The 11,341-nt window shown below is 42.3% G+C and overlaps 1 protein-coding gene across 1 annotated transcript; it reads right to left on the bottom strand.

Annotated features, from left to right (window-relative positions):
* Positions 1 to 1,849: 1,849 nt before the first annotated feature.
* Positions 1,850 to 11,203, bottom strand: LOC308674227 (ER membrane protein complex subunit 6). The gene is made up of 2 exons (XM_081338546.1): positions 11,075 to 11,203; positions 1,850 to 2,537 (listed from the first exon to the last, which is right to left on the bottom strand). Exon 2 carries the CDS (start codon positions 2,485 to 2,487, stop codon positions 2,155 to 2,157), a length of 333 nt encoding a protein of 110 aa, XP_081194672.1. The 5' UTR covers positions 2,488 to 2,537; positions 11,075 to 11,203; the 3' UTR covers positions 1,850 to 2,154.
* Positions 11,204 to 11,341: the final 138 nt, after the last annotated feature.

Below are 11,341 nucleotides of genomic sequence, written 5' to 3'. Positions count from 1 at the left end.
ATAAGCCTGTTTCATGGCACTGTTGTTACTAGCAGCCATTGATTAACTCAAACTAGAGCAGTGTTTTTCAACCTTTTTTGGGCAAAGGCACACTTGTTTCATGAAAAAAATCACGAGGCACTCCACCATTAGAAAATGTTAAAAAATTTAACTCTGTGCCTATATTGACTATATATAAAGTAATTCTCTTGAATAGGAATCAAATAAACACAAAGAAAGTATTTTATAATTACTTTTCAATTTTTCCCACGGCACTCCAGGCAACATCTCGCGGCACACTAGTGTGCCGCGGAACAGTGGTTGAAAAACACTGAACTAGAGATTCATCTGTTCCTCCTTTAAGGTAAAAAAAAATCTGGAGACTGGTAGTACCTTTCCCACCCACATTTAAAATTAAAAAACGTACGTTTTGTTTGGGTCTTTTTAATATTTCTCAGGGAAAAAAAAAAAGCAGATACCAAAAGAAGCCTCGTTTTAGGTGCCCAGAAAAAAATTGCTTTAGGCTAGAGATTTTTTTCTTGCGTGTCACCAGGTCTGAGAGGGAAATTCAATGAATTTTCACTGCCTTAATATCTTCGTCCAGAAATCCCTATGCAGAGAATACTAAATACACAGAAATATAGGAGGATTTCCTCCCCAAATCTCAAAAAAAAAAAAAAGAACGAATGAAAACTAAAACTGTGGCACATGAAACCGTGACTGTGATGTAACTATAGCCAGAGAACTTCTGCGAAGCAGTTAAAGGTGTTTTTTTAGTTAAAGGATAAAAAAAAAATGTAAACAGAGGAAGAGGGATGCATGATTAGACAAAGTAAGAACATTTAACCCAACCTGAGTTCTTCTACTAAGGGGAAAAAAAATGTAAGACGATTGTAAAAAATAACACACAGAAGAACACACACGAGTGAGAGTATTGGTAGCTGAGGGTTGAATTGTGGGGTCCTTGGCGCTCTCCGAGTTTGGCGGTTTTCTTGCAGACATTTCGTGACCCAACCAAGGAACATTATCAGTGTGACGGTGAGGATTGTTCCCTATTTATGTATATAACCATCAATATACAGGTAGAGGTAAAGCACATTTAAGCAACGGATGGAAACTCATCAAGGAGAGAAGCAACCTGGAACTAAGGAGAAACTTCCTGGCAGTGAGAACAATTAACCAGTGGAACTCCTTGCCTCTAGAAGTTGTGGGTGCTCCAACACTGGAAGTTTTTAAGAAGAGACTGGACAGCCATTTGTCTGAAATGGTATAAGGTTTCCTACCTGAGCAGGGGGTTGGGCTAGATGACCTCCAAGGTCCCTTCCAACTTTATTATTATTATTGATCATCGCACAGCCAGCCAGATGTTCAGACTGGATTTGGCATTTTCTATGTGGATGTGGATGTTTGATGGTATTACAGATATTATTATTATAACTTTAGAGCTATCGTGGCATGAGAGTTAAAAGGATAATAGAGAGTAATAAATTATCTTTCCGATTCTTTTTCTTGAATCCAGTGCATGTAGGCTGCAGTCCTACATGCACTACTAGCCCAGGGGTCTCCAAACTTAGCAACTTTTTAAGATGTGTGGACTTCCAACTCCCAGAATTCCTCAGCCATGGCTGGCTCAGGAATTCTGGGAGCTGGAAGTCCACAAGTCTTATAGGTGCCAAGTTTGCAGAGCCCTGTACTACGTTGGGCGGCGATGAGAAATCTGGGTCTCCACGGGTCTTGAACTGATGGACATTGAACGTTAAGATCCAGCATCAATTGCCTTCCGCCACACTGGCTGGGTTGTGAACATGGAGACAGCTACAAATGGTCCCCCCCCCCTCCCTCCCTCCCCTCAATAAAACTCCCACTGAACTCGTTGCAAATGTTTACTTGGTAGTAAGTAGTAGCTCCAGGCCACATCCTCTGGATTGGAGGACAGGTGTTTTTTTACATGTCACTTTTAAAGGTTTTTTTTTGGGGGGGGGGAAAGGGTGTTTCACATTCTGTTTAATTAGCAGGATTCTACATAAGTTAGGGAGCGTGCGAAGAGGGCAAGCAGCGAACCAGGATCCTCAGCGTTAGGGCATCAGAGAGGAAGGATCTGTCTGGGGCCACGCTCCTCAGAGGTGTCCTGGCTATAGCTTCATCTTCTTCTTCCTCCTCCTTCTCCTCCTCCTCCTAGTAAACGTGCACCATGCCGTAGAGGAAAGTCCAGAAAAGAATATATGTGAATAAGCCTCCGATCAGCCCGCCGGTAAAGAGTGGCCGTCGGGATTTAAAGTACTTGCTCCATCGCCGCCCGGCTTTTAACACCAAAAGCAGCGAGAGCAAAACGGAGGCCAGGAAGTAAAAGATGAAGCCGCAGAGGCCATTGAGGCCGAGAATGCCGGCCGTGGCTCCCGACAGAGCCGAGACGGAGGTCCTGCAATAATCCAGGATGGCTGCGTTGCCCCGGACGGCTGCTTCGCTGATGAACTGGGGGCCTTCCCGTTTGGCCACTACGGCGGTCATGGCTTCGACTGGGTGGGGCAGCTCTCCTCCTCCTTCAGGACCGTGGCTTCCTGCGAGGAAAAACAGAACCGTTCACGGAATGCAGATGCGTTTCTCGGAAACCCAAGATACTACCGTCCCTTCAACCGAGCCAGGCAGAACAAACGAGAAACAGATTTTATTCATCTTTACTAAAGAGGTCAAGGCGGCAAACATATCCAAAACATTTTTTTTTCTATTTTCCCCCTCAACTGTCACTCCCGAGAGACAGGTTGGTCTAAGCCAGGACTTTTCAACCTTTTCACCCACTGTGCCCCTTTTAGGATAGGGCAACATCCGACGACCACCAGTCGCCTAGCAAGGGGTCAAAAACTTGATGACCCCCCCCCCAAAAAAAGAAAAAAGTGATGAAGCACAGGTAGTCCTCGACTTACAACAGTTCGCTTAGTGACTGCTCAAAGTTACAATGGCCCTGAAAAAAGCGCCCCCCGAGCCACAGCCGAGCAAGACGCCTGCCTGCCTGCCCGCCCGGCGGCGCTCTTCCTCCTGTCCGAGGTTTTCATGGTTGGGAGCATTTCTCTTGAGGATTGGCAGCGGGGGTAGGGTGGGGTGGGTGTTTGCTTTTTATTCTCCCCCCGCATCTGCTGGGTGGTTGCAGCAGGTTTTGGCCACTTCACCTGACCCTGGGACATTGTGACCGTCATAAACATGAATCAGTTGCCAAGCGTCTGAATGTAAATCACAAGACCCTGGAGATGCTGCAACATTCCAGCTGATCGGCGCTTCTTCTGGGCTCAGCAGAAGCGCCAGGATCAGTGCCGAGCTCCAGCCGGATCCTGGTGCTGATCCTGGCGCTTCCGCTCAGCCCCGACAGCCCAGCAGCTCCAGCCGTCTCTCGCTCAGGCTTGGGCGGTGCTGCCACCGGTTCAGCTCATTCCCCTCCCCCGCTACCACTTTCCTAGGATGGTCACGAAAGGGGGCAGGAAAAGCCACTCCCAATAAAGGGGAATATTTGTAGCTGAGGGTTGACATGAGGAGTCCTGAGTGTTCTCTGAGCTTGTTTTTCTTGCAGACGTTTCATGACCCAACTAGGTAACATCATCAGTGCTAATGTAAATGGGGTTTGCTCTCAATTTATATTCTAGTTCTAATTTATATTCTAATTGTGAGCAAGCCCCACTCCCTTGTACACCCGGTTACATTCCCTAGTTTGGTCATGAAACGTCTGCAAGAAAAACACTTAAGCTCAGAGAGGACCCCCATCAATATATGAATAATGTATAAAACCACATTGAAATACAAGTTAAAACTAAAGATGGGGAGGGAGGCATAACACATCGGAAAGGCCGCGGAGGGAGGAACAGCCCCTGCCCTTCCCTGCCCCTCCAATCAATCCCAAAATTAACCAGAAGTGGTGCATGCTCCAACAATGGAGGTTTTTAAGAAGAGATTGGATGACCATTTGTCTGAAATGGTACTATAGGGTTTCATGCCTGAGCAGGGGGTTGGACTAGATGACCTCCAAGGTACCTTCCAAATCTGTTATTCTGTTATTAACGCTGGAGGTTTTTAAGAAGAGACTGGACGGCCGTTTGTCTGTAATGGTATAGGATTTCCTGCCTGAGCAGGGGGTTGGACTAGATGACCTCCAGGTTCCCTTCCAACTTTTTTATTAGTGTTACTTTTTGCGACCTTATGACCATCAAAGTCAATGGGGATGCCAGATTATTATTATTATTTAAAACTTTTATTCATAAAACATGAAACTCAGTCAACCGAACACTCAAATTGACTGGCACTAATGGTTGACACGGGTTGCTGCCAGCATCTTAGGTCTCAACCAGGTACCTCCTTAAAATGTAAGATGTTCCGAGCAGCGCAGTTTTTTTTTTTGTAGCTTTGCTGGAGTTATTACAGGAAGCTGCCATTTGTATTTTGCAAAGTTTTGTTGCATAGTTCCCAGTGCCCCGATGAATGTTATTATTATTATTCTGACAGGCAGAAATTCAACAGGGCTGCTTCATGCTGACTTAATGCAAACTTTCAGGTCTTCCTTATACAGGTCGTCCACGACTTACAGCCGTTCATTTGGGTGACCGTTCAAAGTTACAAAGGCACTGAAAAAAGTGACGCGTGACAGGTTTTTCACATTCACAACCATGGCAGTATCGCCACGGTCATGTGATGGAAATTCTTTTTTTTTATTGAAAAGTTTTAAAATACATTTTAGAAACATAAACTCCTTTCCTCCCCCTTCCCCCCCACTTTCCCTCCCTCCCCCCCCCCCTCGGACTTCCCAGAGCTGAATACAGGGTATTAACTTTTACCAACTTAAGCTAAAATATGCTAACTAAAAAAAACATTTTAAATTCTATCACACTTTAACTCCTCTTAAACATAACTAAATAACTAAACAATATTAACTAATTAATAATACATCATATAATACTAATACCTATTCATAATGCTAAATGAAACTTTTTTAGTCCCATATTTATTCTGAATATAATCGATCCGTCTTCTCCATTCCAAAATATATCTCTGTTGCGATTGTTCTTTCAAATATGCTGAAATCTTTGCCATTTCCGCCAGGTTTGAAACTTTCAAAGTCCACTCTTCTATAGTAGGCAGTTCCTCCTTCTTCCAATATTGCGCTACCAAAAGTCTTGCTGCCGTAGTTAAATTCAACATCAATTTAGTATCTATCACAGTACAATCTGTAATAATACCCAACAGAAATGACTGTGGAGAAAACCTTATCTTTTTCTTAAATATCTTCTGCATATTCCACCAAATTTTAATCTTTTTTACAAGTCCACCATATATGATAATACGTTGCATCATCACAACCACACCTCCAACATTTAGGCTGGTAATTCAGATACATACATGCTAATTTTTTAGGATCTAAATGCCGCCTATAAAACATTTTATAAAAATTCTCTCTTAAATTTTGTGCCTGTGTAAATTTTACATTTCTGACCCATATCTTTTCCCAGACATCCATCGCTATGGGCTCCTGAAAATTCTGGGCCCATTTTATCATACAATCTTTAACAAGTTCCGCTTCTGAGTCAATTTCTATCAATGCATTATATATCCTTCTTATATGCGCTGGACTTTGATCTCTTATTTGTTTAACCAAATTTTCATCAGTTGTCGAAATACCAACTTTCTGCTCTGCCTTCCATCTAGCTTGTAACTGCCCATACTGGAACCAAGTCCGCACTATTCTTTCTTCTTTTAAAATATTAAACGGCTTTAATTGCCATACATTCCTTTCCCTTCTAAGAGTTTCTTTATATGTAGTCACATCGTGTTTAAATCCCACACTTATATTTTCTATTGCATGTTTAGGTATTGCCCAAATTGGTATAATTTAGCTTATATCGATATTTTTTCCAGACTCGCAACAGGGCATACCTTAATATATGTATCTTAAAAACATTATCCACCTTCTTATCATACAATAAATATGCATGCCAGCCAAATAATAAATCACATCCTTCAATATTCAATAATCTCCCTTGTGTTAGATTAAACCAATCACTAATTGATGATAAAGCAGCAGCCTCATAATATAGTTTAAAATTGGGCATTTTAAGACCACCTCTTTCATGTACATCTTGCATTATCTTAAATTTTACTCTTGGTCTTTTCCCTGCCCAAACAAATTTATTACCTTTCTGCCATTCTTCCAAATTTGAATCTTTTTTCAGTATAGGTAACATTTGAAACAAAAATAAAAATTTTGGTAAAACATTCATTTTCACTGCTGCAATTCTTCCCAATAAAGATAACTGTATTTTTTTCCAACTATCTCTTTTTGTATTTTTAACCATAACAATTCATAATTATTTTTATATAATTTCACATTTGAAGCTGAAAGATATACCCCCAAATATTTAGTCTTCTTAACTATTTCAAATCCCAAAGCATACAAGTAATTCAACAAAACAATGGCTTCAACAGAACAGAATACGCCTTCTGGAGTGGCCCAGTCAGAGTCCTGACCTCAACCCGATTGAAATGCTGTGGCGTGACCTTAAGAGAGCGATTCACACCAGACATCCCAAGAATATTGCTACACTGAAACAGTTTTGTGAAGAGGAGTGGTCCAAAATTACTCCAGATCGTTGTGCAGGTCTGATCTGCAACTACAGGAAACGTTTGGTTGAGGTTATTGCTGCCAAAGGAGGGTCAACCAGTTATTAAGTCCAAAGGTTCACATACTTTTTCCATCCTGCACTGTGAATGTTTACATCTTATGTTCAATTAAAACATGACAACAGCTAATGTTTGTGTAGTATTATTTTAAGCAGACTGTTTTTCTATTGTTGTGACTTACATGACGTTTAGAGCATATTTTATGGCCAATTCATGCAAAACTCCACGTAATCCCAAAGGGTTCACATACTTTTTCCTGCAACTGTATTTTGCCAGTAGTGCTGTGGAACATCCAGGTGCTCTTTTGCAAACTTCAAACGTGCTGCAATATTTTTTTTGGACAGCAATGGCTTCCTCCGTGGTGTCCTCCCATGTACTCTATTCTTGTTTAATGTTTTCCTTATTGTAGATATGTCAACAAAAATGTTAGCGTGTGCCAGAGATTTCTGTAGGTCTTTAGCTGACACTCTAGGATTCTTCTTTACCTCATTAAGCATTATGCGCTGTGCTCTTGCAGTCATTTTTACAGGACGACCACGCCTAGGGAGAGTAGCAGTAGTGCTAAACTTTCTCCATTTGTAGACAGTCTGTCTTACTGTGGACACATGAACATCAAGGCTTTTGGAGATACTTTTGTAACCGTTGCCAGCTTTATGCAAGTCAACAATTCTTGATCGTAGGTCTTCTGAGAGCTCTTTTCTACGAGGCATGGTTCACATCAGACAGTGCTTCTTGAGACCAGTAAACCCAAAACAGGTGTGTGTTTTTAAAGGGCAGGACAGCTGTCAGCAACACATCCAATATCATCACACTGATTGGAGTCAAGGTTGGCTCACTCCTGGCTTCAATTAGCTCTTGGAGAAGTCTAGGGCAGGGGTCGGCAACCTGAAAAAGGAAAAGAGCCACTGGGAACCGGTTCCATCACACATAAAAAAAGTGGGAGCCGCGTGCGTGCATCCATGCACACGCATGCGCAAAAAACATTTTGCGCATGCGCAAAACATTTTTTCTTGCGCATGCGCGGACACTTGCCATTTTTTAATGTATGATGGAACCGGTTGCGCGACGGCGACGGCCCGTTTGGAGAGCTACCGCCTTCGGAGGAAGGCGGCAGCTCTGCAAACGGGCCGCGGCACCTTTCCTAACAAGCGGCGCCACTGCCCGTTCTGAGAGGTGCGCGCGCACCTCCGCCCGAACGGGCAGTGGCGCCGCTTGTTGGGAAAGCTGCCACGGCCCGTTTGCAGAGCTGCCACCCTCGGCAGCCTGCAAACGGGCCACCGCAGCTTTCCCAAAGAGTAGCGCCGCTGCCCGTTCAGGTGGAGGTGCACGCGCACCTCGGAGAACGGGCAGCGGCACCGCTGGTTGGGAAAGCTGCTGCGGCCCGTTTGCAGGCTGCCGCCTTCCTCTGAAGGCGGCAGCTGTGCAAACGGGCCGCGGCAGCTTTCCCAACGAGCGGCACCACTGCATGTTCGGGCGGAGGTGCGTGCGCACCTCTGCCCATTCGGAGAGGTGCGCGCGCACCTCTCCAAACGGGTGGTGCCACTCTCCATTTGCAGAGGTGCGCGCGCACCACTGCCCGTTCGAAGAGGTGCGCGTGCACCGGGCGGCTGGGAGCCGCAGGAGATGGCTCAAAGAGCAGCATGCGGCTCCGGAGCCGCAGGTTGCCGACCCGTGGTCTAGGGGTTCACATACTTTTTCCACCCTGCACTGTGAATGTTTACATGTTATGTTCAATTAAAACATGACAACAGCTAATGTTTGTGTAGTATTATTTTAAGCAGACTGTGTTTTTCTATTGTTGTGACTTACATGACGTTTAGAGCGCATTTTATGGCCACTTCATGCAAAACTCCACATAATCCCAAAGGGTTCACATACTTTTTCTTGCAACTGTACAACCGACTGAGTCGGTTGGCTTAATGTAATAACCAAGTCATCCGCAAACGCTCTCAATCTGTAATCTTGATCTTTTATTTTAATTCCCTTAATTTTATTTGAGTCACGTATCTTAATCAATAATATTTCCAGTGTTAAAACAAACAACAAAGGTGACAACGGACACCCCTGTCTTGTACCCTTTTCAATATTACATGCTTCTGTCAGACTACCATTAATTATTATTTGCGCTGTTTGCTTCTGATATATTGCTCTAATAGGTTGTAAAAACTTATCCCCAAACTCCATCTTCTCTAATACTTTAAATAAAAACTGCCAATTCAATTGATCAAAGGCCTTTTCAGCATCCAAAAAGATCAGCGCTGCAGAGACCTGGTTATTTCTCTCCAAAAATTCCAATAAATCTACAATATGTCTCACATTATTTTTCATTTGTCTACCACTTATAAACCCTGTTTGGTCACTATGAATCATTTGCTGCATAACCTTCATTAATCTATTTGCTAAAATTTTAGGAAATATCTTATAATCAGTATTTAAAAGCAATATTGGTCTGTAATTTTTGGTTTGGGTAAGATCTTGATCTTCCTTTGGAATCAACGATATAAAAGCTGTTTTCCACAATGGAGGCACTTCTCCTCCAGATTGAATTGTTCTAAATAATTCTTTTAAAGGTTCCACCATTTCTAACTGTAAATTTTTATAATAAATGGCAGTCAAACCATCTGTTCCTGGTGCTTTACCCACTTTTAATTGTTTAATTGCTAAAATAATTTCTTCAGCATTTATCAATTGATTCATCCCTTCCCTTTGCTCTTGTGTAAGTACAGGGATATTCACTTCTTGTAAATATCTATCTATATCTAAACCTTGAGTTATATCCCTAGCATATAACTTAGAATAAAATTCAACAAAAGCCTTTTCAATATAATTTTGCTGAAACACCTCTTTTCCCTTATATTCTATCTTATCTATGTTACGTGACCTTTGTTTTTTCCTTAACAAATAAGCTGACCACCTACCTGGCTTATTAGCATTGCAAAAAGTATTGTGTTTAACATACCGTAGGTTAGTTGCCACTTGATCTGCCATCAACATATTAAACTGACCTCTTAACAAAGTAATTGCTTCTTTCACCCTCTTATCAGATGGGTTCAAAATCAGAGCCTTCTCTTTCCTCTTAATTTCCTCCTCTAACTCTTTACGCTTATATTCCAATCTACGTCTATATTTATTATTCAAATATATTAACACTCCTCTCATATAGGGTTTACTTGCATCCCAAACCATTTCAATAGGGGTACCCTTATGCATATTTATATTAAAAAAAAATTTCATCTGTTTTTTACATTCATCCACATTTTCTTGATATCTAAACAAATTTTCATTTAATCTCCAAGACCTCCTATCTTCCCTCTCCTTATCCAATTCCAACCATACTGGACTATGATCTGATAAAATTCTTGGACATATCTTAATCTTCTTAACCCTAGGAAAAAATATCATTAGTAGTTAATACAAAATCAATCCTAGAAAAAGATTGATGTCTATCAGAAAAAAAGGTAAAATCTTTTTCTTCCAAATTTCGTTCTCTCCAAACGTCTCTCAGTTCCAAATCATCTTTCATCTCAAAAAAAGATTTAGGCAATCTGGTATGATTTGGAGTACTTTTAAAAAGACCTTTTTTTATCTTTCTGTGTGTCCAGCACTCCATTCCAATCTCCCATCAAAATGCACGATTTATAATCCCATTGAATTATTTTGTTAAGTACAAGTTTATAAAATTCTCCTTGTTGTTGAGTAGGTGCATATAGTCCAACTAAAAGTATTTTCTTGCCTTCTATTAAAAGTTCAATTATAATATATCTTCCTTATCAGCTTCAATTAGATTAGCTGTTAAATTCCTCTTCACATAAATAACTACTCCATTTTTCTTATCTGGAGCAGACGCACTAAACTGTATACCCAGTCTAGAATTTATCAAATATTTTTGGTCTGATACGCCAATATGCGTTTCCTGTAAGCACACAACATCATTTTTAAATTGTTTCAAATAGTGAAATATGTGATGGAAATTCAAGACACTTGGAAACTGGTTCATATTGATGAAGGTCACAGCGTCCTGGGATCATATGACCCCCTTTTGCAACCTTCCAACAAGCAATGGGGAAGCCAGATTCACTTAACAACCGTGTTACTAATTTAACAATTGCAGGGATTCACTTAACAACTGGCATGAAAGGTCGTAAAACGGGGCAAAGCTCCCTTAACAAGTTTCTCACTCAGACACGTTGGGCTGGATTTGTGGTCGTACGTTGAGGACTACAGTAGCAGGAAATGCAAAGGGGACATTAAATCTTTGTTCTTAAGGCAGAGAAGGCCCCCTCTGCCCAAGCCGGACCCCCTTTCAGGCCCCTGTGATGACGTCAGACCCGTGGGAAAGTTCTCACTTAACGACCTCGACGCCGCCCCAATTTATAAAAATGAAAAGCCTCCTCTTTTTTTTTTCCTTTCCTTCCGCGTTTAAACCCAAAATTCCTCTTACCTCGCTCCGTATTTTCTCCTCCCAGCTCTGGCCCAACCGGTTTCGCCTTCTCCGACCTCACCGTAAAAAGGCAGCCGGCGCCATCTTGAAACGGAAAGGATCCTGGGAGCGACGGCGTCCCACGCTCAGACGTCGCGGCCGTTCTCTCCGCGCGTCTTCCATAGAGTCTTGGCAACACCCCCCCCCTCCCTCCCCTGCCCTCGATGGCCCTTTTGCGTCTGAGGCGTTTGGAGCCGTCGAGAATGACAGAGGCCTAGAGCGTCGCCG

This window comes from Vipera berus (assembly GCF_964194415.1).
Source record: "Vipera berus genome assembly, chromosome: 1".
Classification (NCBI taxonomy): domain Eukaryota; kingdom Metazoa; phylum Chordata; class Lepidosauria; order Squamata; family Viperidae; genus Vipera; species Vipera berus.
The sequence above is the reverse complement of the archived record's forward strand: the minus strand, read 5'-3'. Positions and strand labels throughout refer to the sequence as shown.